Consider the following 27,350-nt stretch of genomic DNA (forward strand, 5'->3'; position numbering starts at 1 on the left):
TGTGGCGTCTACAACCCAGTCCTGTCGTAGGGTGTCTCTTTTGAAGAAAACCCACGTGACACGACGTCTTGCAAAAGAGCATTTGACATGGGCTAAAGAAAAGTGGAGGAACATACTATGGACCGATGTTTCAAAAATTATGCTTTGTGTTGGCAAAGGCTCTGCCGAGTATGTAATACGCCCTACTACCCCCACAATACGGGATATGAACTTCGCTTCATCACAAAAACTTTAAAGCACGGTGGGTCAAAGTACAGTACCTCGGATCAGCTTGCGTACGTCAATATATTGCATTGTTACCATTTTCTGAAGAGGGAGCATGCTGTTCAAATGTACATTCTAGCAAGAGAATGACCCGAAACATACCAGAAAAAGTGGCAAAGCAATGGTTTCGTGTCAATAAAATTCAGGTTATAGAGTAGCCCGCTTAGTCTCCGGACCCAGAGAACTTTTTAACTGATCTTAAGAAAGCCACATGGAATCCTAAGCTAAAAAACAACAGCAGTGAGCTTTGGTTCGCCGTTCAGCATGTACAGCAAACTATGCCTCTGAAGAGATGTGAAATGCTTATGGATTCAATATCAGAAATTTTGCATAGTCTAAAAAAGTATAATTTCTTTGAACTCACTATTATTTCAATGCTCGTAGCTGTATTTATGTATCTACATATGAAATCATTTATGAGAATTACTGTTGATGCAGCATTGTTTCGCTTATAATTTAAGGTGTTTAATGTGGCTGGTAAATGTATCTGGGTATACTTGTGTACTCGTTAGTTGTCAACAGCTGTCCATTGGGAGAACGGCTGCTTTTTATTGAATACCTGATTTTAATTGCAATTTTATACAACAAATTATGTACATACGTAAATTAAATAAATGAAAATTAAGATAACGTTAACAAGTATAAGTCGCCTTCATAGTAAAGCTCAATCGGGATAATGGAAGGGTCCCTCAAAGTACCAACGTTTACTATTTGATGAAAAAACTTAAATTTTATACTTTAATATCTACGGAAATATAAACAAGAATTAAATAAATATAAATAAAAAAAACCAAACATACATAATTTAAAAAATTAAAAATCAATTTTATACGCACTTCTTTAAGTGACTGTGGTCGTACGGTACAAAACGAAAGTAATCATTATCCATTTATGCGTTGTTAAGTATTGTTGGGCACTACGACAAAAATTGTGGAATTGCAAATTTGATTGGCTTTTCAACACTTTGGCAACGACAAGCTTTTGACTGTGTCTCTTGCGGCCAAGTTTCTTAGCCAAACCGCAAAAAATTAATGATTGAAAGCTGAGGTTGCGGTTGCAAACGCGGTTTACGATGTTTCTGGTTAATATTTATTTTATTTTTTTTTTTTGGTTTTTGTTGCAGTTTATAGTGACACTTAATTCGAATTTTGGCATTAGAAGTTAGTATTTGTTGTTAGGATTTAAGTTTTGTTTTTAATGATGCGCTCTTTTATTGAGCTTGCTTATTGTTTGTATTAGTGATGTTTTGGGCTTTTCTATGTTATTCAGAAATATTTACATAAAAAAAATAACAGCATTTTATATTTTTTTATGTTACTAGTCTTGTTAGTTAAATGCTTGTTGCTATTAATGTGGCTCTTGTTTGCTGCATACAGTTCTTGAGTTTGAATTGTGTTTTAGTCGGTGATGCTGAACCAACTTTAAATTGTTCGGAAAATAATCAAAAAGCTGCAAATCGGGCTCGATTCAGAATCCAAAAATACTCGGTGAATTTAGTTCTCAGGGTAAAGCTTAATTTCCAGCTTTCAAAAAAAATCTGAAGGAATATTTTGCATGATTTCTCTTTTAATGAGAAAATATATTGCCATTGCTGTAAATTTTATGGAAGAAATACAGGAATATAGAGAACATTTTTCTTGAAAGGTACTGATTTAAAAAATTTTTGATCGAAAGAAAATTTATTTCGAAAATTTTTTTTGTGATGTTTTTTTATTTCTTTGGGACTGGACACTTCTCTTAATCCAGAAGTAATTAAAAAATTAAATGACGCAAAAACTGACATAAAAAATCGAAAATTCCTTACACGAAAAAATTCATAAAAATTGCAAACTTTCATTTTTTGACCATTCAACCAAAAAACCTGACGTAATGGAGCAATTTTAAGGTCAGATTTTCTTTCAGCGCAAAACAAAAAAAAATTATACGAATAATCCTAACCCGGTTTAGAAGTTGTACCTCGCAGGACTGCTTAATTGGAACGGCAAGAACGTTGCGGCAGGCGATATATTTAGTCATGATTGCCGATTTTTTCGTGCTTCAATTAACTGGAATGTCGACGAAAGAAAACTTTTTCGAACCAGACGGCGTCAAATGCCATTCAGCGCGTAAAAAAATCGACTTATTGAAGGAAGCATTCGGTAAACGCGTTATTTCTCAAAATTACCCCAGTCAATTTGCCATCGGGATTGGGCGATTTGACCGCTTTTGATTATTTTTTATAGGGTTACGAGAAATGCGTTAGTTCATGTGAACAAGTCGGAATCTGTGGCCGCCTTGGAAGGCAAAATTGTGCAACCATTGGTAGGGAACGGCGCCCAATTCATGAAAAAGTCGTCGAGAATTGCGATTTAGATCGAGCGACGTCTGAGCCAGCCGCCGCGCTCACATGCCCGAAATCGTATTCAAACACTAAAGGCAATATGTAATTATGAAAGCTTCTTGTTTTTTTTTATTTATTTAAAGTTCTAAATAAAATATTTATTTAAAGTTCTAAAAATCACTTGGCCAAGTTTTTTGGCGATAAACCATAGACGTTCTACGCCGATGGAATTGCGTCATAATTCAATGGCAAAAGGTCATAGACAATAATAACCAATACGTAATTGATTAAAATTGATTTTCCATAAAGAAAAATTTTTTTTTTGTTAATTTACCCATAAATTCCCGTAGACTTTTCTTAATTATGTATATCACTCATACGCAGTGTCGTACCTATGAACGTACCTATTGGAAACGATCAAAGGCATCATTGCGCTATGTTATTCAATTAATTAATGCCTTAAGCGCACATAATTAAGACAAAGTTATTTAAAGTTGAAATACTATAAAATACTATTCCATCAATTTCATTAATATTTTTCTATATTTATTTTGCATTTTCTTTTATATGGTATTTTTCACTCGAATCACATTGTTAATAGTACTCCCTGCCAAATTGGTTACACTTTCGCAGCACGTCGCCTAGCAATTACACTAATTCCGCGCGTGTTTTATTTATTTTCGAGTTGTCTTTTTTCGAACTTTTTCACTTTATTTCGCCGCAATAAAAAAATTTCAGTAAAAATAATTGTGCATTAATTTTTTTCGTTACGACTTAATTTGCGCACTGATTTAATGCAGCACAAAATAAAAATACAAAAATGAATATATGTAAGTAGGTAAGTAAATATGTATAACGTTATAGCGTTTGCTTGAATAAAATATCAACACACAATTTACAAAAGCGCCTTATCTCTCAATCACTATAAGGAGATTTTTTTTTAGTCATATGGTTTAGGCAGTTCGGTAATGTGTTTCTGCATATGTGGGTCTATTGGGGTGATCCTTAAAATTTCAAAATCTATATTTTGTATAGGACAAACTTTTAAATTAATTTTTAGGTGTCCGCTATCAGGGTAAAAAGATTAAAATCTGACAGTTTTGACATATTTTGTTAGCATAGAAAAACTTAAAAAATTACGTTTTGAGCTGAGGAAGTCCATGTTAGCTCACCCCGTGGATTCATAGTGCAATGTTAAGCTCCAAAGACTGTCATTTGTTTAAGTTTTTTTTCGGGACAAATGCAGCATTTTTTAAATTTTTTTCCTAAGTTCCAAATACTACTGGATTCAAATAATTATCTTGAAAACTACGAAGAAATTCATGTATAAGGGACTTCGTGAGCTCAAAAAGCATTTTTTTGTTAATGTTTCGCATGGTAATAAAATACATGTGTAAAACTTGTCGACTTTTAGTATTTTCCTACCCTTAAAAATTATTTTAAAATTTTGGACTTTTCGTGGATGTCTTTATTTTGTACGTAGAACGAAATTTATGGGTGTCCCATACAAAAATTTCAATGCTGGCATTTTAAGAAGCACCCTAAGGTCCATACATATGTATGCATGTATTTATCATGATAAAAGAAAACAATGGCAAACAAGTACGTGTGTGTATGTATGTAATTATGTTAGTTTGTTTTATTTGTGCGCATTTTTATATTTGCTTGCACGTCACACATCTTTTTTTATTTACTTTTATTTTTTTTTTCGGTTTTTTTTTGCATTCTGTTTTCCTTTTTTTTTGTATTCACCTCGTCAACACTGCAATCAACGCTCTGATAAACGCACCGTAAAATGCAATTAAATCAACTGACTACAACCACTTTGCCATTATTTAAGTGCCGCAAAGCCTAAGTCTATAAGCCGTTTATCTGCTTGGTACGCTTTTTTCTTTACTGTTGACAGCATCGCTGATATATGTAGCTGGCCCTATCTGCAATTTTTCAAATCCACAATTGAAGTACTTATTCAACGAGCGCAACGAGTATGACTCAGAAATAAGTAAGCGCCACTGTGGATAGGCGAACAAGTAAAAATTTGTGTTCATAAGAGGCAGCAATTTTTGCTACAATTATACTTATTTTTGTTGCTTTTGCAAATGCTATTTCAACGCACAACAACAACTAATTGTTCGCACAGTTGTGTGTATATCAAATTAACGCTAGCATCTGAAGGTGAAATTGCACTACGCATTTCTTCACTTTTTTCGCACATCAATCATATGCATACATACTACATACATGCATACAAATTTACTTCAAGTGTGTCTATGAAAGTATGTTAGAAAACTTGTATTTTTTATTATTTAGGCACTCAACATAGTCGTATTCTACATAGTACATAAATGCTTGTTGTTTTTTGAAAATTTACTACCTCACTTTAGGCTGTATGCAAATATGTATGTAAATATCTAATTAAGAGAAACTCCAAAGTACTTACTCGTATGTAAATAAAGTACAACCTTCAAATCCAACAATAGAAATTTTGCTAGACTATTTGTGGGAAATAATTCACACTTCTCAATGATGTGCACACATACATTAATACATACGAGTACTCACCGTCTGAGAATGTAAATACGATTTAAGTGGAAAGTTTTATTAATAAAATATTTAGCTTTGAGTCAGGCAAACTAAAGCTTTGAAACTCATACAAGCAGTGCTAAGATTTGCATTTTTTATATTAACAAATTTGCGTATTTTTTGGTTATTAATTTGCAGTGAAATTTCTCTTAAAAATGTGACGATCATTTTTTACAAAGCCTCTGTGGTGCAAAGTAGACAGATCTTAAAATGCATTAAGTTAAAATTATGTTCGTTCTTAGACTTTCGTTAACTCAGAACCCAAGTGCTGCAATGTACGTATGTACACTTTTTTCGTACCACTAGGTGGGGCATGGAGTCTGAGAGACTGCTCATATTAGCATAGGGAACACATTGGCATTCCTAGTTAAATTGATAAACAAAGACTATTAAGGCGATAAATATATCTTAAATAAAGATGTCAAGGCGCTGAGTTCGATACAAAATTAAAAAAGGTGTTAGTGCTTCACTATGAGCCATTTCGTTTAGAGCGCCTCAATAGGATTTTATTAGACTGTAGAATATTTTCCCGCAATACATTTTTGACTAGTCCTCTTGAGTGCGCTATAAGCGCTTAATTGATCTTGGCCGAGTTGAACATAACACGCCAGTCGTCCCTCTTTCGTCCCCTTCGACTGATGTCAAGTTCCTCTCAGCCAGCGCAGTCGCTGTATTTTAAGATACCGTTTCATGCAGTACTCGCTGTCACAAATGTCAAAAGCGCCTTACGTCGTTCGACTAATATTTCTCTCGCGCTAGTGCAGGAGATACTTCGCCGTGTACTCGTTTACCACCAGGCTCATTCGCTTTGGTTCCGTATCCACGCAAGGCCCATTCGGTGTAGATTTTTTTTTGAATTTTTTTGAGTATGCAATTTTGTAGTCCATTAAATTTTAGTATACCAAAGTGCAATCTTGAAGCAGCTAGGACTTACAATTAATTTTTGGCAATTTTTCGTTCACGCATTTTCTTCCATACAAAGTATGTTCGACAATTTTTTCGTATGGAGAAAATAAGCAACACCTTCCCCGAAAAAAACTTCAAAAATGAACGGACCTCAGACTTGCACTTTGCTACACTAATATTTAATGGGCAACAAAGCTGCTTATTTAGAATGTTTCTAAAAATATCAATTAAAAAGCTCAACATTTTGGTGAAAGTTTGTCGAATTTTCCTAATTTTTGTACAGAGTTTGAAATTTTCGTTGTTCCGACTTAAACTTATTAAATATATTCTTGTTTATTTACAAATTATATTTTCTTAGATTTTCTTTATAATAAGAATTTGTTTTCTAAGTTCAAAAAAAGTCTCGATTTTCTTGTGTTTTTTTTTGGTTTAAGAAACAAATTCTCTCCGTGTAGACATCACAAAGGATGTCAACGCTTTTTGCGAATTTATGTAGAAATTTCAGCCCTACTTTTGAGATGTCCTCTTCGAACTTCTCGAATTGGTAGGCTCCCAAACATTTTAGTCGTGTTTTTGACAGTGCAGCACATCGGCAGAGAAGATGTTCCAAGGTTTCCCTGGGCTCCCGCTCACGACACTTCCTGCAGCTGTCCACGCTAGTGATACGCATTTTTAGATCATGATCAGCCACAAGGATATGCCCCGTAAGCAATCTGGTAATAACTCTGCAGTCTTGCTTTGATAGCCGTAACAAGAAGCGAGTATCGTTACTTCCGCCGTTTTCGCACATAATGTTTGCAGTTTGCAAGTGGTTAACTCATTCCACGGGATAGATGTCAGTTAAATTTCTCGGGGTTATACCATGCATATGTATATGGTCCAATTACAGGCTACTAGACAACTCTCTAGGAGCCGCTGGAGTCGAGTTACTCGTACTTATTGTACAATCTGGTTTAAATTCATAATGCGGATTCATTTCATGATAAGCAATGCTTCTGGAAAAAATGGCACAATAGATGTCGCTGCAGCCGAAATATTCAAAGACTAGGTTAGTATTATACGAATTTAATTTTCAGACGGCTAAATGAAGAATGGGGTTAAGTATGCATACAAAGAGCGCAAAATTGTGTAAGCGCACCTGTGCCTCATAATTTTATTACGTTTGTTGGCAGTTCATTACGTTATATGAATACCCCTATTATATTTTTAGTTGACTCTCCGTTTCACAGCATATGAACTATCTTTCATTGATCTTAACTTTTCCCTTTTTTTACTAACTAAAAACTTAAAACAACTAAAAACTTATTTTGCAAAATTATTAACACTGCCTCATCCATTTTTTCAACACTACTGCCTTATTTTCATTTTTATCGCTCAGTTGTTTTTCAAGATATGTAGTTATATTTTTTAAATTTACTTTTTTTCTTATTTTTCTTTTCACATCTAATTTTAGATTTCATGGCAGACTTGACTTGCAAAAAAAATCAATTCGCAATGCAGCGAAGCCGGCAGCAGCGTAAAAAATCGAAGCGCGGCTTTCGCAGGCGTTTCGGGCACACACACGCAAACACTCTTGCAGCACCTGAAAGCAAACGGCGTTGTATGAGTGCACATACATATAAATGTGAGTTTGAGAAATCAATGCAGAGGCGGCAACGCTGTGGGGTGTCAGTCATTAATGATGAGTTGCTATTTTAAAGCTGTTTTTGGTTTTTAGTGTTTTTTTTTGTTTTTTTATTTTTTCTACTTTTTGTCTGCATTTTGGCGTAGTCATTAAGGCGTAACGCAGCGTAAAAATATTTGGCACAGCAACAACAACAAGGGAGTTGGTGTGGATGATGCTGACGAAGGCGAAGGAGAAGGAGAAATACCAACAAAAAATGGTTAAAAGCTATGCAAAACAGTTTAAATAAAATTTTTTTTTACAATTAAAAAACAAGATTTTTGACTTGGATAATGCATTTTTATACCTTTCATGAGCATGAAATGGTATTATAACTTTGGTCCGATGTTTGTAAGTACCAGAACAAAAAGAGATAGACCCATGAAAATGTATACTTATATGATCAGAACGTCGAGCTGAGTTGATTTAGCCATGTCCGTCTGTCCGTCTGTCCGTCTGTTTGTATGCAATCTAGTCTCTCAGTTTTCGAGATATCCGGATCAAATTTGGTAGGTGTATTTTTATAATGTATCATTTGTCGGAACCAGAAGAATCGGACCACTATAACATATAGCTCCCATACAACTGATTGTTCAGATATGAGATTTTTCGTTATAATTCATCCATTTATGCAGCTAGGACCATGAAATTTCGCGCTGTTTTCACTCATTATCAGCAGAAGACTTACAGTGAAAATAACGAAGATCGGTTCACTATAACCTGCAGCCCCCATACAACTGATTGTTCAGATATGAGGTCTTTTATCATATCTCCTCCATTTATGCAGCTAGGAACATGAAATTTCGCACCATTTTCACTCATTATTAACAGAATACTTACAGTGAAAATAACAAGGATCGGGTGACTACAACATATATCTTCCATACATCTGATTGTTCAGATATGGGATTTTACTGTAAAACTCCTTTATTTGAACAGCTAAAACCGATAAATTTCGTAAGATATTTTATAAATAATAATACAAAGTCTACTGAGAAAATCGTCAAAATCTATGCTGTATAAGCTTTATCTCCTATAGCACTGATTGTTCAGATACCAGTTTTTGCGATATATCTCCTTTATGTAGGAAACTAAACCCAACAAATTGTGTTACCGGTTTACATACCGATCACATAGCAGTGAAAATCACTTAGATTGGTGCCATATAAAGTATATCTTCCATACCTCTGATTGTTTAGATGCGATTTTTTATATAAGTATGTAACTCCTCTATCGATGTATGCAGATGTATTCAAAATCAGTAATCTGTCAAACTAAAATTTGCAGATGTTCATGAAAGGTATGAAGCCTTCGGCATAGCCGAAGACAGCGCTGCTCTTACTTGTTTTAACTTAATTTAACCCTTGCGCGGAAACTTGCAAACTACAACGTATAATAGAACCCTAGGTAGGGCATTGGTATGAATTTATATGCAAATTATTTGATATGGGTTGTTCATGTTAAATTTTTTTTGTGTTTTTATGTGTGTGTGTGGACAAAAATTCTATTGGTTTTCGCACGGTTTGTATATAAAATTTGCATAAGTACATTTGTACCTGGGATTCCGTTCTAACGTATACCCTTACAATTCATAACAAAAATGTTTACTTTCTGAAAAGCTTCGAAACCTGGGAATAATCAAAATCAGACCGGTGTGAAAACGCCAATTGTTTTAGGGTAACATGAAATTTTAGCTCTCTACTGGTATAACAAAACCATTTTTTAACGTTTACAGTTGTTTTGTTTTATACCACTTTCCGTGCTATTTTTAATTTCCTAAGGGCCCTTTTAAACACAAATTTTATTCTGAAAAAATGTGTTAAAAGGGCAGATCAATTTTAAACTCTACGTGAGAAAACGGCACTTAATTTATTTTAAATTTTAAAAAAATTTTACATCCTAATTTTTATCCTTATATTCCTTTATTTGATTATTCCTTAAATTGCTTTTTCTTTTCATTTACGCATATTTCCACTGTCTCGTCACGCTTTCACAATTAGAACATTCATTCAAAAATCACAAAAGAAGTCCAAATATGCAGTTGGATTTCCGTTTCATCTAAAATAACAGAGGAGTGTGACAGTAAACAAAAAATACACCAACAACGCGGATTCGCAATATTTTTTTCATTAGACAAAAGCCACAAAACACCACAATAATAGCAACAAAAACTACGAAATTGCAAATTCAAAAGGTTTTTAGTAGACCTACTTTCGTTTTAATATTTTGCAAAGAGCAGCAGCATAAAATTTGACGGTAATAACTGAATATTTGAACAACAACTTTTATGTATTTTCACACTTTGAGTCACGCCACAAACAAAAATATTTTTTTTTGCATGCGTTCGTTATTATTGCCACATATTTACCGGCAACTCGAAAATTTAAATATTTTTATTTTACCCAAATGTATTAAGTCACACACCAAATCTTTATATGTATTGAATTTCCCGTCACGTTTTGCCGCGCGCCTAAAAAAAAATTCTAAACTCTGCTTATTCGTACTTTTTTTTTACTTTTTTCGTGCCGCTTTTGATTTCAATGAGCGCATGAAATACGTAGCCCAGCACGCAACCACTTCGTTTTGCTGCAAACACAACACTAAAATAAATAAGTGAACACAAGTTTGCTTGAGCCGAACGATGCGACGCGGTTTAAGCCAACAACACTGGCAACAAAATCAGTCAAAGCTTTGAGCTTCAAACGCCAACTTGTTGCTTGCTGCGGCTTTTGGAGTGAATTTAGCAAGTTGTTCGGCAACACTGACTACAACATGTTGGCTAGCAGTGGAATTGTTGGCACTAAAAATAAATAAATAAATATGTTTGTATTTACACATTTTTAGCTCATAATTATGGCTACTGATTTGCGGAAATGAACAAGCAAGCTTAATTTAAGGGTCGCTAGGAAATTATATACGTAGATTGTTTGCAAATAGTTTGCGATGAAGTGAGTAAGGCAATAATGTAGAGCTGTGGTTTGTAGAGCTTTATTTAGTTTAGACCGTCTTCGGGTAGCCACCCAGCATTTCAAGGTCCCCACTCAGAGCTCTTCGAACTGTCGAAACCTCGCCAGAGAAACCCCCACACTATTTTCCATCAGGCGGCAATCCTTCAACAGTGGCCTGTATTGTCTTTTTGCTCATCAGCTAAGCACTTTCTTCGGATATGCTATGCCTTTAAATCTATATGAACTTCCAGGCGCAGTAGTCTGATGCGATTGAGAGGGAATTTAGGAATTTTCTTAGCAAATTTAAACGTATACCCAACAAGCTGAGGACTTTAATTGCCGACTGGACGATATACAATATTTTCCTCTTGTGTTATTTTTTCTTTTATGGCAGCTACCTGCGATTGAAAGCTACGTAGTGCAGTGATTCTGAAGCTAAACTTGATGTTGATGAAAAGTTCCTAACAAAAACCACTCCACCTATCTCCCTATCGAACTTCTATCCATTCGCGAAAAGATTCACTTGGTATTGATTCCAAAAGTTGAATCGCGCCCACTCCTCCATTCAGGAAATATGAAAGTAATGATTCAATCGTACTCTGAACTCTTGTGCAATGACGGGTCCAGGGTGGGATGAATGCAAAGCTTTTTGGTATTCCGGATTCTTAAATTTGTGAAACGAAGAAAGCCCTAGATCCAATTAACAGCTTTTGAAGTCGGCATAACCCAGATGAGAAGAACTCTCAAGCTGAACACTCAGTCCAGCTCATCGATGAAGCGTTCTCACTACAACGGGCATCTAATTGAAATCTTAGGACGTAAGCTCTTTCAAGGTAAAACGATCTGGCACTGGCAGGCTTAGGAGGATCTGAAAACGTGATTGTTACCGAGAATCTGACGGGAATTGAAGCCATAAATATCTGCTTTAAGTATTTTGGGTGGCTTTATTCTTATATGTTGTAACAATTTGGTTATGTTGCTCATACGCCACGTTGATCGCTTCGGAATGAGACGTATGTACGTATGTACATATTGTGGCAAATATTGCAAAACTCTAATGGCAGGTCAAAGCAGAACAGAGAAGAATGACAGAAGGTTCCAGTAGTGAAGGACGGGAATGTTCGATAACTAGAACTTTCGAGGAGAACCTTCTAGAGTTGCCATGAGTGCAAAGCGACGCGGGTATATAAAGGCGTGTCTACAGCGCACGAAGAGTTCAGTTGTAAAACAGAAAGCTAAGAGAACAGAGCTCAATTGCCTTAACAAGTATTTGTTGTACAATAAAGTTAGTTTACTGTAATTTGAGCGTTTATTTAAAAATCCGGTGAAACGAACCTGAAAGATTTCGGATAATTGTAACAATATCGACCACTTTGCGCAAAATTATCGTATGTTTTACGAAATTCACGTTTTGACGCTACCCCAAAAATTTAATGTAAATTATATCGTATATGACAATGAATTTTTTCTTGTGGGCGAAATTATCATATGTGCTAAGAAATTAGAATGTAAAGACGATTCTGCAAAAAAGTTTTTCCTTTAGTTATATTTCTCAATTATCTCAGCAAATCTATACTTAGGTAATGATGGTCCAAGCCGAATCAAAGAAAAATACAAGTAAATTTAAAATTTGGTTTTTGTACCATACGATAATTTTGCGCAAAGCGGTCGATATGTTTAAATGAGAGACCATATCGGGAATGTATCATATGTATGTACATGCAAATATATTAATTTAAAAATTCCGAAAAGTACCGAAAATATCCTGAACGGTATCGAAATGTCCAGAAATAATCTATAGTAACCCTGAAAAGACAGAAAAATTCTGGAATGGACCGAAAAGAAACTGGAAAAGTCGCCCAAATATCCAGATTATTGCCGAAATAATGAAAAGAAAAACAAATCCAACAATCCCCGAAAGATACAACTCTTGAAAAGTATCGAAAAAAACTTAAAAATTCCCGGAGTACCACTGAACGGTTTCAACATAGTCTTAAAAATACTGAAAATTCTGAAACGAAAAACATAAAAAGATCCAATATATATCCGAAGTTTTGAAAAAAATCACAGAAAATTTTAAATATTCGGAAAATACCAACACCCCAGAAAAAATTACGAAAGGGCAGAAAAGTATCGTGCCCAAAAGCCCGAAAATAAAACACGCAGAATGCGTTAACGGTCATGGAAAAATCCCAAACCGCGTCGAAGCATCTTCGAAAATCCCGAAATGTTCCGAAGAAATACTCAAGATCAGAAGAATCTCCAAGGCTCTAGTGAAATTAACTCCTGAAAAGTCCTGAAGAGGTCTCAAAAGGTATAGAATTCCGTAAGAATAAAGATCAAAAAACACAAATCAAATCTTGAACGGCACCAAAAAAGTCCCGAAAAGCTCCCGAAATGCCTGTTAAAAGCGAAGAAAAAACACGAAAAAGCCCGAAAGGTACGGAAAATAAAAAATTAAGAGTACCGAATATTCTCGAAAAATTCCAAAAATTCAGAAAAAAACATAAAGGCCCCCTAACTAAATAATTCCCGAAAAAATCCGAAAAATCCCAATAAGTCTCGACATCCCCAAAAATATAACTCTCGAAAAATAACAAAAAATCTCGAATGCCTAAAAAAAAATTGATAGAAAGCTAAAAAAAATCCCGAAGTGTCTGGCAAATTGAAAGTCCCAGAAGAATACCGAAAATTCTCGAAAAAAAAATTCCAAAAATCGCGAAAAAATTACAAAACTCCCCCAAAAATATAACTCCCAAAAACTCTAAAATAAGTCCCAAGCCAATATACGAAATCCCAAAAAAAAACTGTAAATTCCGAAAATTCTTGAAAAGGTTTAAATAATACCGAAAAAATTACAAAGTCCCCGAAAATAAAACGCTCGAAAAAAATTAAAAAAAATGTTCTAAGCTATTCCGAATAGATTTCAAGAAAATCACGGAAAGTCTCTTAAAATCCTCGAAAATCCAGAAAGGTTCTGCAAAATTTAACTCACAAAAAATCTTGGAAAAAACCAAATAATCTCCAAACCTGAAAATTAGGAGGCAAAGAGTTCTGAAAAATGCCAAAACAATCCCGAACTGTTCCGAAAATACGCTAAGAAATTCCGAAGAGTCGCAAAAAGTCACAATAGTTAAAATCTAAAACCGAAATTTACATAAATAGCATTCAAACAATCTTTCCAGCTTATACTTAAGTAAATATGTAATTAGGTAGTAGTAACTATGAGTACTTGATTAGTTGGAACTAAATAGCGTTTGACAGTATGATAAAGAAGGCAACGTTGCGGGCATCTTATCTAAAAGGTAACTGCGATCAAGAATTTCAAATTAAAAGGAGACAAGAGAAGTTATAGTTTAATTTAAAGCTTCCATAAATGTCTAAACTTCACTTTCTGCCACTTGTACAATATTTATGTACATATATTTTATACTCAGATGCCGTAAATATCTGTGCAATTCATCGCGCATTCTCCATTTTCGTAATACCAGTATTTATGTATGTATGTATGTATATATACACGCAGAAATGCAAGAAAAAGTGAATCTCTCCAATCAGCAGTCGCTACATTTTCCAATGCTAATGCTTTGTTAGCACCCCACCACCCGCCGCATCCTCTGCCATTGCTCACCTCTCCTAACACAATCAACAGCTGCACGCTAATTTTTCTAATTTTTCTCACCCACTTTCACGTTTCACGCCGTTGATGCATCTTTAGCGCAAAATTTCCATATTGCGATTTTGGTCTGAGTAGAAAATAAAAATGAAAACTTTTCCGCTTTTCTTTTTTGCTATGCTCTATGCTTCTACACTGCGTGTCTTGTTTTTGCTTTGATAATTTTTCAATGCAAAAATGCGTGGCATTTGTTGTTTTGATTGCAGATCTGCAAACACTTTTTCAACCCAATTTAATCTCACATACATACATATGTATGTATGTTTGTACGGTGGCGAAAATATGAATAGGGACGCGATATTTTAACGAGATTCGCAAGATTTATTTTCAATGAAAGTATAGCTCGTTATCGAACAAAAAGCAGATAAGTCCGCATAACAAAATTTCAACAAAATTGCATCGAGGTTTAAAATTTTTTAGTCACTAGTATGGTATGTCTATTCAATACTAGTATAATAAAGTTCAATTTTGTAGTGGCTACAAAATAATGTTGATTTTGGGTTTTTTTTTTTTTGTTTGTTTTCGTTGTCGGTGTACGTTCGACAATGTTTTTTTAATATGGAGAAAATGAGCAGCAAATTAAAAAAAAAAATTAAATTGTCAAAAATCAACGGTAGCTCCTAGGTACTTGAAACGTCCAATTTATTGCACTAGAATTTTAAGGGCTACAAAACTGCATACTCAGAATGTTTCTAGGAAATCTAATTATGAAACTTCGCCGAATTTTCATAATTTTTGTAAAAGGTTTGAAATTCCGACTTACATGGTTTTGTTAGACGAGCTATACACTCGTAAGAAAATGAAATAAACATTAAATATAAAATATATAGATAGCCAAAACTTGTTAAAATGTCACATCCCTATTTATATTTTCGCCACTGTATGTATGTACCTATTTATGAGTTTTTTTTTGTTTCATACGTTTTCATTGCCTTTGATGATAATCTAAATTTCCTATTGTCTTTTCGGTTTTACTTTTCATTTTGTGGCATGATTTTCTCATTCCATTAACACCATTTGATATGATTTTTCTCTGTTTTGTTTTGAGGTGCAATTGGTTTGCTTATGTTGAGTTTTATTTTCTTTTTTCTAATTTTTATACTCAAAAAGTGCTTTACTCTTCATTATGTTTTTAAAACAAAATTCATTTTTTTACAAAAAAAAAATTACTAAAATTTTCAATATTTTTCAACCAAAGAATACATAAATATTTATATTTTTACACAAAACATAGCTTTAAAATAAAATTTCAGCCAAAGAAAATTAATTCTCAAATGAAACCAATAAGATACGATTACGCTAACAGGTTCGCCATCAAACAAGTTGCACCGTACATATCGATGGTACTCTGCATTAACGAAACAACTCAAAAAACACCATTAGTAGTCCTTACTACTTACTTTAGTAAGGTTTATAGATGAATTAGAGATATAAATCACTTAACAGTGGTAAGGTTCGACCAGCTTAGGTATTTTTAGAATAGCATTATGATTGTATGTAGTTCAGTAACCTTTATTCCTGCACATGTTTTCTTTTTTTTTGCTGCTATGACACGACATTCAATCCTCATACCTCTTTATGACTTTGCTGCGCACAACTGTTTGCCTTTTTGATTAAATATAATTAGCAAGGTGTCAGTTGTTTAGTTTTTTTTTTCAAAATTGTCGTACACATTTAAAGCCAGGAACATTTGAAACAGCGATCCTTTCGCTTTTTTATTTATTTTACATAACGTTCAGTTACGAGTTACAAAGATTTAACAGTGGAAGGACCTTGAGAAAATTTCTCAAATTCACTAGACAGTTTTAATGTCAACCTAAATATATCATGATTATCTTTAACAACTTAGACAAATCGTCCAAATTTGCCGGAGAGAGTAGCTCAAAACCCGCAAAAATTTAAAAGGCAGCCGATGTCAAATTACGAAAACATTTTAGAGCCAGATTTTAAAAGCCACGCGGTCTTAGCAAAGATACCAAATACTTCGGCTACTATGAAGCAAAAAACAAACATTTCCACGCAGAAAATTTGTTTTTGGCCATTTTCGGAACACGTTGCCGACCCATAAAAGTTATTTTTATAATTTTTTTGTTTGTTTAAATCGCCTATATGTCAAATTAATCAGGATATAAACTTAAAAGCCTCGCGTTGTACTAAAAACTCATGGGCTTTATTTCCAACAAAAAGAGAAATAAAGCTTATGGGCGTTATTTCCATCTCGAAGGGGAAATAGCGCCCACCAATAAAAGGTAATAAAGCCCGCTTGATTTATTTCATAAAAAAGGAAATAAAGCCCGTGAGTAGTATTTTCTCTGGCTTTATTTTACTGGAACATTCCAATGATGTATACAGCATACATTTGCACAAAATGGAACGTATTTGAAACGAATTTCACTACAGTGTAGTTCTGCGTTAAATTCCCTTCTGCAGTATACGAATAAAATCGAATGGAATCAGAGAGAATTTTTCATACAAATTTGGTATCCTATGCATGAGAAAAGCAAAGCACTTTATTCCATACAAATGTGAACATACGTATAACTAGTTATACACGACAGTAAATAACTCTTACCAATAAAAATATTACGGCTACTTCCTACTTCCATAGCTTTCATAATATTCCTTTTTCAAAACTCTTTTTCCAGTTACCCATTATTATAATATTATATACTAACTTATTATAGCAATTATGAATGCTAATTATTTTCATATATTTCCTATGTATAACAATTTTGCAATTATGCAAAATTCTTTGCGATCATTTGAAAATAAAAAAAAAGTATTGTAAGCCCACGTATGAGTCAAACAAAAAATGCATTCTTGGCAAATTGTTGTGGTGTAATGATCGAGGTATACAAAACTTTTTATTGCTTCACATTTTTTGTCGCATATTCTTTTTTTTTTTATTTTACCCTTACCTGTGAAAAAGTCACTCAAGTGTAGCCAACAATGCAACAAGTGAACAGAAGTCAACGAAGATGTGCACTGCAGCTTGTTTTATGTGACTATCGGGCGTGAGAAAATATCGCGTGTTTGGATGTACATATGTATATATGTATCTATGTACGAATATATTTGTATATTTGCTTTTATGGTCTTTTATGCATAAATATATGATTATGCAAATGTGAATGTAATTATATCAAACTGCATTTTGATTGCAACGAATATCAACTGACAACATTCAACTGAAAAATTTGTAGTGCAAAGGATTTTAGTTAAAGTTATTATAACAATTTATTATAGCATTGCAAAATTGCTTTTATTTTATTTCTTTATTTATTTAATATTTATTTATTCAAATTAGTTAATATTTTTTAGGCTGATCTAAATATGAATATGCATTTTATTTAAAAACAGATATATTGAAATTTATATGGTGCTTGAAAAACAAGCACTCTAAGCCGAATTTTCATTAGCCATTAGAACAACAAAAAATTTTTCTTATTTAAAAAAATGCAATGCTAAAAAAAGAGCTTTAATATTTTTTTTTTACACAGGTGTTACTTAATGCCCAATATTGTCAACACAAATTTTTTCATTTAATGCCCAGTGGAAAACCGCTATAATGATCAACTTTGTCACTTATGCCCAGTGAAAATATGGCATAATAATTTGTAAAATGTATTAAAACTTAAACATTAATGTGCGAATTGGTATTTGAAATGTGTTAGATTTTACAGTGCTCAAACCAGAGAACACAATTGAAGCTCTGAAGAGTCTATTCCTGTATCAATAAGGGTCATTGAATTACAACTTATTACAAATCAAAATAATGCCATGTGAACGATTCGATGATAAATAGCGACTTAATACTCAAAGCCGCAGTTTTAAGCAGTAATTAATTGCTAGTACATTAATTTAAAAATTATTAAAAATAAGTAGAAGAACAAATTGAATTATGTTTTACAATTCAATTAGCTTTCACGTTTTTGAGGTAGCCTTGACTTGCTGGAGTATGTGGGGTATACTTACATATGCATGGATACGAAAACATTCGCACAAACACACATACATTCGAACAGAATAATATATTAATTAATTCGCAATGCCAATGCTAGTTAAATATTACTTTAAAAAAACTGCAAAAATGATTTGGTTTCAATAAATCAATTTGCTACAATGGGGCAAAATTTACGGTATGTAAGATTGATTGGGCATTTTCAATTTAATTATTGGCATATAAATTCGTACATAGTATGTACGTAAAGAAACATACATGCATATTTATTATAGAACCAAAAAATTCAAGTGATATTCATTGTAATCTAGTCGGTCTAAGGAGACCATGGCTTATAGCATTGCCTGGGCAGTGATGTAAGTCATCTAAAATCTACTAAGTATCTATAGTTAGTTAACCGGTATTTTTTTTTGGATAACTGAAACTGGAGAAATTACCACGAAATCTTTTCAAGAATGTTCCGAAATCTGGACGCCTTAGAACTGAATAAATGCGTCCAATGGGAAGCTTCCTTTGGCCTTCTTTACAATTATATATATGTTTTTATTTATATAATTATCCATGAATTCTATTAACATATCGTCATTATCAATACAAAATGCCCTACTTGACAACTCAGAAATTTTACAGGAGAAAAAGAAAACTTTTCAAATTAACATGGATAGTGCATTCAGTGGCGTACTAAAGTTGCCAGAAAAATCTCAAATTTTTTTAAGAAATTTGCCAATCTGGGTAGTTATCGCCTTCAAATACGAGTATCAACAAGCATTTGAGCTGTGAATAAGATGTGCCGGACTTAGGACGCCGGCCACAGTCGATACAGGGACGATGAAGCCCCGAAAAGCAGCAGCCTAGCTCTACGACGTTTGACCGAACTGCCATAAAGATCTATTAGCGAAATTAGTATGGCTGGCAAAAAACGAGGTCCGATATTACTTGAAAAACTCAGAAGATAATAAATAGACATATCAGCAAAGATTTCTAAAAAATTAACCTTAACCACAGTAGATATACGCTTGCTTGCTATTCATTGCAGAATACTGAAACACTGTATAAATTATTTCGAATACTGCATTTTGCGAGGCGTAGAACAAGAACCATCATAGCCAAAGCTCAGTTCCAAGGATCTAAATGGTATCGCAAGCTTGCACAAAAATGCATGGATCCCCGAAGACATACAGCCATATAGAGATGTGTTACTATAGTAGATATCATTAAGATTAGGTGACTTAAGGCATAGACAGACGACAGCCTTGATCCGGATCAACTCATTAATTGGCAGTTATATCGGAAATTGATTGCAGTTGAACCGGATTAAAGCCCGTATACTAAATTCACTGCCATCGCCTTTATTGTAGAAAGCTTCGAGTGTTAGATTTGGTATGTATTTGCAACGCAGCCGAATTAACGTTGCCGTCTGTATATGTCATTATCCCTCCACAAAGAACACTTGAATCTAATACATAGATCAAATACTTTATCAATGGGATCCGTCATTTTAGTTTTAGTATTCTTATTTTTATTTGTTAGTGTTTTTGTTAGTTTATCTAACCCCTAAAGCTAAGTACTGCACATCTAAATTCCTGAAATATTCGTTTTTCAAATTCTTAATAATACATAAATCAGCAACATAATACTTAACTAATATAATTTTTAGTTCTCAGCAGCTTAAATTCATAGTAGCAGCATGCCACCTATTCTAGGTGATAAACCAAGCTTGCTGAGGTTTGAGCACGAAGCTGGCAAGCAGTTAAAACCAAATAAGTATGTAACACTCAGTCAAATTACAAAATTATAGCGTTTTTACGCTTTAAGCAACAACGCGGGTTGATGTCTTTGGACAAAATCATTACTCATCATTAAATTCTCATTCATTTGCCATTCAAACAACTAGCTTGTAACTATTTAATGGTGAGTTAATGATGAGTTGTTGTTGTAACAACACCATCAATTAGCGTGCATTCAAAGTTCGTTAACCTTTGCGCTGCAGCTGGGATGGTTTTAGATGTTCCACAAGTTCACTAATATTTAACTAAAAGAAAAAAATTCAATTTATAATTAGTGTTGGAAATTTGTTAGAAGCTGAAAACAGTTCTAGCAAATGGTATGCATTTGAAGTCTGCTCACTTAACTAGCAACCGTGCGTCTTTGCCGTTTCACAAGTTCACATGTACGAAGCACAATTAGCTATTTATGTAGTTAAATCGCACAATTGTAATTTCATTGTGTGAAGCTTTTTAAGCACTCAATTTCAAGTTCACTACTCGAAGCTCATTAACCTGTTGCGCGCTTTGACTAATTTGCAACAATTTTCAAAGGCTTGGATACTATTAAACGTGAAATATTTGAGACAATGCAATGAGTTTTCAAATAATTATTTTCAGAACTTCGTGTCTACTAAGCTAGTGGGTAAAAAAAATATGTATCAGCAAAGCAATTAAAATATTTTCTTTTAATTCACTTAACAGCACAAATTTTGTACAATAAAGAGGGAAATATTAAAAAAAAAATCATCATTAAAATTGCGGCATAAAAATGCGTCACCGCAGAAAGAAGCCAACATAATGTTTAGGCCAACATAAACTTGCCAGCAGCGCCGCTTGAAATTCAACCGCGCAGTAAACCAAGCCGCAATTTCCCCTTTTTCCATGCAGCCCGTGACACTTTCGTGCCATCGCTAAGCCGGCCATGCAGCCAATAAGCAGCTAGCCGCGACGGGTTTCAATAGCGCATGCGCACATATTCGCATTCCTAAGCCATGACGCGCTGCCTGTGATGACGTTGCTGGAGTTGAGTTGTGGTTTGTGGCAACTCAAAGCCAGAAAAATTGTGGTGGTAAATGCACGAAGCAAAGCAAAGCAAAAGAAAGGTGAAATAATAATAAACTATGCAACAACATAGCAGCAGCAACAACAACACGAACGACAAATTGCATTGACAATCAACTGCATGCAACAGCTTGTTGAACTCAGCTCATGCGCATTCGTTGTCGGCGTCAGCCCCATCCTCACCCTCACCCGCACCACCAACACCAGTTGCATGTCGCTGCAACCAATGCGCAGCGTGACGAATGCCAACCAACGAAGCGTGGCGACGGCCTGCGGGAAAAGGTCCGTTGTTAACTGATTCTTTTTTATGTGGCTCGAAGTTTACTTATCGTGGAGGGGAGTAGTTAGAGCATACCTTTCTCGCTCGATTCCGATACAACTTTACACTTGAACAAAACCTTCGCTTTGTTGGCTTTGGCAACGTGAGCCGAGATCTTCATTCAGCTTCTCTTTTTCTTGCCTACGCGCACTTACTGATATTTTTTCCAAACCTTCAATTCTCCTTGACTCCTCGCAAACTGTATAAAAATTTTATTTCTCAATCGCTGTAACCGGTTTTGTGCTACGGCAAAATTATAGCCAAGCAAAATGAAAGCTGGCAACGAAACAAATAATGCTTTAAAGAAACAAAAGGGTCAATTTGGCCTAACCACGACTTGGGTAGTTCTGCATCTTCTGCTGTTGTTTGCCTGCTGTTGCTTAGCAGCCTTCGATCTTTTTTGTCATGTAGCAATGAAGAAGAGGAGTGGCATAAAATTCGCTATGCAACTTTTAATGGTTTTGTTCTAAATTCCGATGAGTCGTTCGCTGCGGGATAGTTCTTCGGCAATCATGAAAAACATAAAGAAATAAACGCTTAACCTCATTGTGCAAGTAATACTCATTTTCTTAAATTTCTTGTAAATAAAATTTTATTTTATTGTAGTGAGCGTTTAGAGAACTTATCGAGATATTTTTAAATAAATATACGGTGGATTCTTCAACAAAGTTTACCAGAAATTCTGCTTCTTTATTACAATTTACGTTAGGGTGGTCCAAAATAAGTAAAGTCGGAATTTTAATGCTCTCACCCCCAAGGATTTTTCTATATCGGAAAAAAAGTATACCCCTATTTATTCGAATTCAGCGTACATACATAATTGGTTAGGTATGTATGTATTTATATGTATGTATGCAGATATTTAAATGCCGGTTTGCTATTCGCGCGACAAGCTTTTTTAAAAACGAAGTAAATTAGTACAAATTGTTAGTAATTTTCATTAGAGTTTGAATAACTCCTTTCACTAAATGGCTTTTAGTAACTTTAACGAGACCTTAACTTATTTTATTTTATTCATTTTAGTGCAGTTTTGACAAAATTTTCTTGCTAAAAAATCTTTTGTTTCACTACTTTATTTTATTCCTTTGATTAAACATGTTAAATAAAAGCTTGTTTTTAAAAAAATATTTTTTTTACATTACTTTATTTCCCCATATTAAATACATGGAAAACTTTGAGCGACCTCTAAATATTTTTTGATTTTAAAATATAAAAAGAGACGTATGTATGTATTTTTTCGGTATAGAACAATCTTATGAGACGAGAGCATAAAAATTCCGACTTTACTTTTTTACATGCATTTTTGGACCACCCTAATGTACATACATACATAGATTTGTATGTAGTAATCAAAAAAGCACAAATCCTGACACTGCTTGAGTAATAATAGAAATGTGGTCCGTGGGGATCCAGCCACAATATGCGGCGGCGCAGGGGCACCTGGATAGTAAGGTAAATAGTTCAAGATTGAGCGGTGTAATCACACGGTCAATAATTTAGGTTTAATTTTTAAACCGCGCTGGGACTACTGCCTTTTTTAAACTTTTATAGTCTACTTTTTAAACCAGTCAATAGTTTTACGCAATTTTTAATATATTCTGGTTTAAATTTTAGCCCAAAAACTTCGTGGTTTAAAAATCAAACCAAAATGTTTTAATTCTAGTTTCTAGGTTTCATATGTAGAAAATTTGGTTTAAAATCTAAACCGAAATAGAATATGTTTGCACAGCGAAATGTGGTGTTGATTCAAACTCAACACATGAAAGCACATTTACATGAGTGGCTGTAGCTGAGTGTGCAAAGATGCTTGATACAATTGGTTGCTACCAAGGCTGTCCGGGTTCAATCCCAACCAGACGGAGCATGAAATTTAAGATTGTTTTTTTTTTTTTATTCTTAATTATGAAAATGTTTCGGTTTAAAATTTAAACCGAATTGTTTAAATTCTAAACCCAACATATGTGCTCTCTTTTTTTTAAACTTGGAAGGTTTGTATTTGAAACTGAATTTAGTTTGGTCATATATGTAGTCCAAAAAGTTTAAAATTAAAACCGAAATTTTTAACCGTGTAGTAGTCGTGGCAATCTATGTGTTTATTCAGATTTCTTCATTCCCACGAAAAAGTTCCACGGATAACAAATTACAGTGAAAATCGGAGCACAATTTGTATCTTTGCCATATTTTACATATATGGACTCTTCCACTGTGCGGTGGGGCGGAGATCTTATAAAGGTAAGCTTTAGGAAAATAACAAAGATTTTTAAATAAGATTGTAGGCTATGAAGCCACATGATCAAACTAGAACTCAGCTCTGTCGATATTGTGACAGATGCAACGCTCACTACTTGTCACCACTAAAACTTTTAGATTTCCATAGGCCTTTGGATAAGATGAGGTAATCGTACTCTGCATACTCAACTATTTCTCTCAGTTTCATCATTGTACTATTACGCAAAAGGAAACAAGATGACCTGTTTTACCCAGAAACTTTGAATTTTTCAGACCCGGAATCCCTTTCTTGGAAATCAGTAGACCGTTTTAGTAAAAGGGATCCCAACAAATGTTCCTACTGAAAAGTGGTTCAGATCTAGTTCTTCGTTTATAAGAAGGAAAACTCGGTTTATATTAACTTCAGCTTTTCTTATATACATACATATACCCTTAATAAGTATGTATCAGTAATGCGATTTTTTGTTCGAAGCTTTTCAAGGTAAACGTACATATGTACATACATACGTAATTCAAAATCCTGATATATCCAACGCAGCTATCATAACATTTTTATACTTTCATAAATTATCTTGAAAATGCTACATATTTTATGACTTATTTTAGTGATTTACTCTGAAGTCAACTTATAAACCAAATTTAATAGAAACATTTCGATTGTGACATCATCTACATTAGCAATATAAATAAAATAATTTGATTTGTCGTGAGCAATTAAAAAAAAAACCATATCACTTTCGATAGATAAAAATAAATATATGTATTGTACATAAATATATACATATGTACACTAAGCCAGCAGACTAACGCTTCAATGACCGCGACTGCTAATCGTAGGCCATTAATCTGGCTTAAAACATTGGCATACGAGACGTGAGCTCAATATGTAGCACATTTACTCACTGGCTATTTGCGCTTCAAACGAAAAGAAAAAAATCAAAACTCCAGCCCTGCTGCTACTACCTTGCCTTGTACGCTGCCAATAACTACATACCCAGCCAGCAAGAAATCCGAAAATCGACGCGAAAAAGGAAAAAAAGTGGATGAAGTGCGGATTTTTGTCCGTTTACCGATTTGATTTTCGGATACTTTGACGATCCGTTTTCCCACTAAAGTGTGCGGCAGAAACGTATGTATGTACAGACAATTATTGAAATTTGTTTGTGAAACGGAAACTTTTTTTGGCTTTTTTACTGAAATTTGTCTGATTGAATTTTTCGTTCAATACGCTTTCCTTCTGCACTTCATAGATACTTTTTAATGATTCGGAAAAATAAAATAAAATTAAGGAAGCGCCTGACGGAATTCGAACCCGGCACCTTCTAGTTGAATTTTCGTTCAATACGATTTCATTCTGCACTTCACAGATACTTTTTCATGGTTCGGAAAAATAAAATAAAATTAAGGAAGCGCCTGACCGAATTCGAGCCCGGCACCTTCTGGTTGAATTTTTCGTTCAATACGCTTTCCTTCTGCACTTCACAGATACTTTTTCATGGTTCAAAAATTAAAATAAAACAAGGAGGCGCCTGGCGGAATTCGAACCCGGCACCTTCTGGAAGCTAACAAATAGCGGCACGCTCAGCCACTGCCGACTACGCATGCATGCTTTGAAATGTTTAGCTTGAACAAATAAAATGCAACTATTGCTTTCAAATAACATCATCTTTTTCGAACGTTTACCGGATAGGAAAATGAATGATAACTGTAGTGGTTTTCTATTCATTTCCGGATATAGAAGATTGTACTAGACTGCACTGTCGGCAAAATTTACGTTTCTCTGCTGGCTGGGTAGCACTGGCATACATACATACATATGTACATTCAAACATATTTACACTGTTTACTACTTCACATCGATTGCGCAATGATACTTCTTAGCCAATATAGTGGCTATTAATTTTAGCCGGAAATTACACCATGACCAACATCGCCAAGCAGAAATTATCTAACTGATATACTTATGTAATGTTATGGACGAGATTAAAGGAAGAAGCGGAGGAATTAAGAAATCACTTTGACATTTTTATACGAGCACAAATTTTTGCTTTAATTGAAATGGCAAAGGGGTGAGAGTGTTTGTTGTAAATACAATTACCCAAAGAAAAAATTTTAATTTTAAATGAAGATGGTGAAAAGGTTAATACTTACAGTGACGAGCAAAACTGTAACATGGTTTAACACTTTTTGTTTCAGCCACCGCTATATTTCCAAGTTCTAACGACTTTCATACATTTGCTGTATATTCTTGTTGGTACAGCCCTACTCCCTCTCTCATAATGATTTGAAGTCAATACAACAACAATAAAAAAACCAGCAGACAAAACTGTAACATCTGCCTTAATTTACATTTTTGTACTCATATATTTTTAAGAGCTTTTTAACAATTTTCACGAAAAAAAAGAACTACTAACACAATGTTCAGTACTCTTTTGCCTGTTTCAGTTCCTGGATGTGATTTGGCATACCTTATTTGTATCTTTGTAAAAATTCTGGAGGTATATCCTTAGTTCGCTTTCACAGCTCATGTACTCGATTTTACGGACTTTGATACTTATTAAGCTGTGCTTTTAGTTGATTTCGCAAATTCTCGATGAGGTTCATGTCCGCGGTTTGTGGAGGTCATTTCAAATTAGCAAATTTTTGCTTTTGTATCCAGTCTTTGCGAATATGTGCAGTGTGTTTTGCGTGATTTTTCAGCAGAAACTCTCATTTTTCGACTACATCTTGCAAATTTTGTTGAAATATGAACAGATACTGTTCCTTACGCATAATGCGTACTAACGGACCAATAAAATTTTTGAAATACAACCCCAAACAATTAAGATCCTACCACTGTGATTCACAGTTTGCAGTGCATGATGCGCTTAGGCTTAATTTGGGTCTTTGATCCAATACCATGCCCGGCCATCTGATTGAAAGCGATTAATTTAGTCTTGTCAGACCAAATAACCTTCAATCGAAATTTAAAAATATGTTTTTTATTGCATTCTGAACGGCCTAACATATCCCAATAGGCAACAGTTCGGTTTTCGTGCGATGCAGCGAAATGCTGCTACACTCGCACATGTATTATGATCAAATTGGCTTTTTTCTTATTTATGATGCCTTTGAGCTCAATTTGGCAATTCTTCGCCTCGCTGTCTATTGATTTGCATTAAAGTTTAATACCTTAAGCGCTTCTGTAATAGTGGCTGCATCGCTACTTGCTTCTAAGTTCACAAGATATCGTACCGTAATATTTTTTAACAGACTTCCTTTGTCCTTGGGAACACTTTAGGCTATATTTTTTCTAAGTCTTAACATTTTTAAGTAGCAAATTCCAAAATTTTTTGCCACTTTTCGTGCGGTTCCGCCTTTCCGCAGTAAATCTATTATTTACATTTATGGTTCCTGATTAACTATGTTATTTACTGGTGATCACTTCTTCAATAAAATACAATATAGAAAAAAGTCATCTGACTTCCAACTAAGTAAAAGATAACTGTCAAATGCAAAACTGAGAGTGAGTGCAAAACTGTAACATCTGCCTTAATTTACATTTTTGTCTGCTGGTTTTTTTATTGTTGTTGTATTGACTTCAAATCATTATGAGAGAGGGAGTAGGGATGTACCAACAAGAATATTCAACAAAAGGATGAAAGTCGTTAGAA

At 34.2% G+C, this 27,350-nt stretch overlaps 1 protein-coding gene across 10 annotated transcripts in view; it reads right to left on the bottom strand.

Annotated features, from left to right (window-relative positions):
- The window catches only part of LOC118739457 (putative uncharacterized protein DDB_G0286901), a 180,078-nt gene that overhangs the window by 105,122 nt on the left and 47,606 nt on the right, over window positions 1-27,350 (bottom strand). For 2 of the 10 annotated variants that reach the window (XM_036470802.1, XM_036470801.1), the window contains exons 1-2: window positions 9,948-10,317; window positions 1,101-1,520 (exon numbers count right to left, since the gene is read on the bottom strand). The exons of the other annotated variants lie outside the window; for them this stretch is intronic. In XM_036470802.1, the coding sequence (XP_036326695.1) occupies window positions 1,101-1,153 (53 nt within the window). In that variant the 5' untranslated portion in view covers window positions 1,154-1,520; window positions 9,948-10,317. Of the gene's footprint in view, window positions 1-1,100; window positions 1,521-9,947; window positions 10,318-27,350 lie in introns of those variants that run through there. 10 annotated transcript variants of the gene reach the window in all.

Source organism: Rhagoletis pomonella, unplaced genomic scaffold (assembly GCF_013731165.1).
Source record: "Rhagoletis pomonella isolate Grant_MI unplaced genomic scaffold, Rhpom_1.0 Rhpom_scaffold_00005, whole genome shotgun sequence".
Taxonomy (NCBI): Eukaryota; Metazoa; Arthropoda; class Insecta; order Diptera; family Tephritidae; genus Rhagoletis; species Rhagoletis pomonella.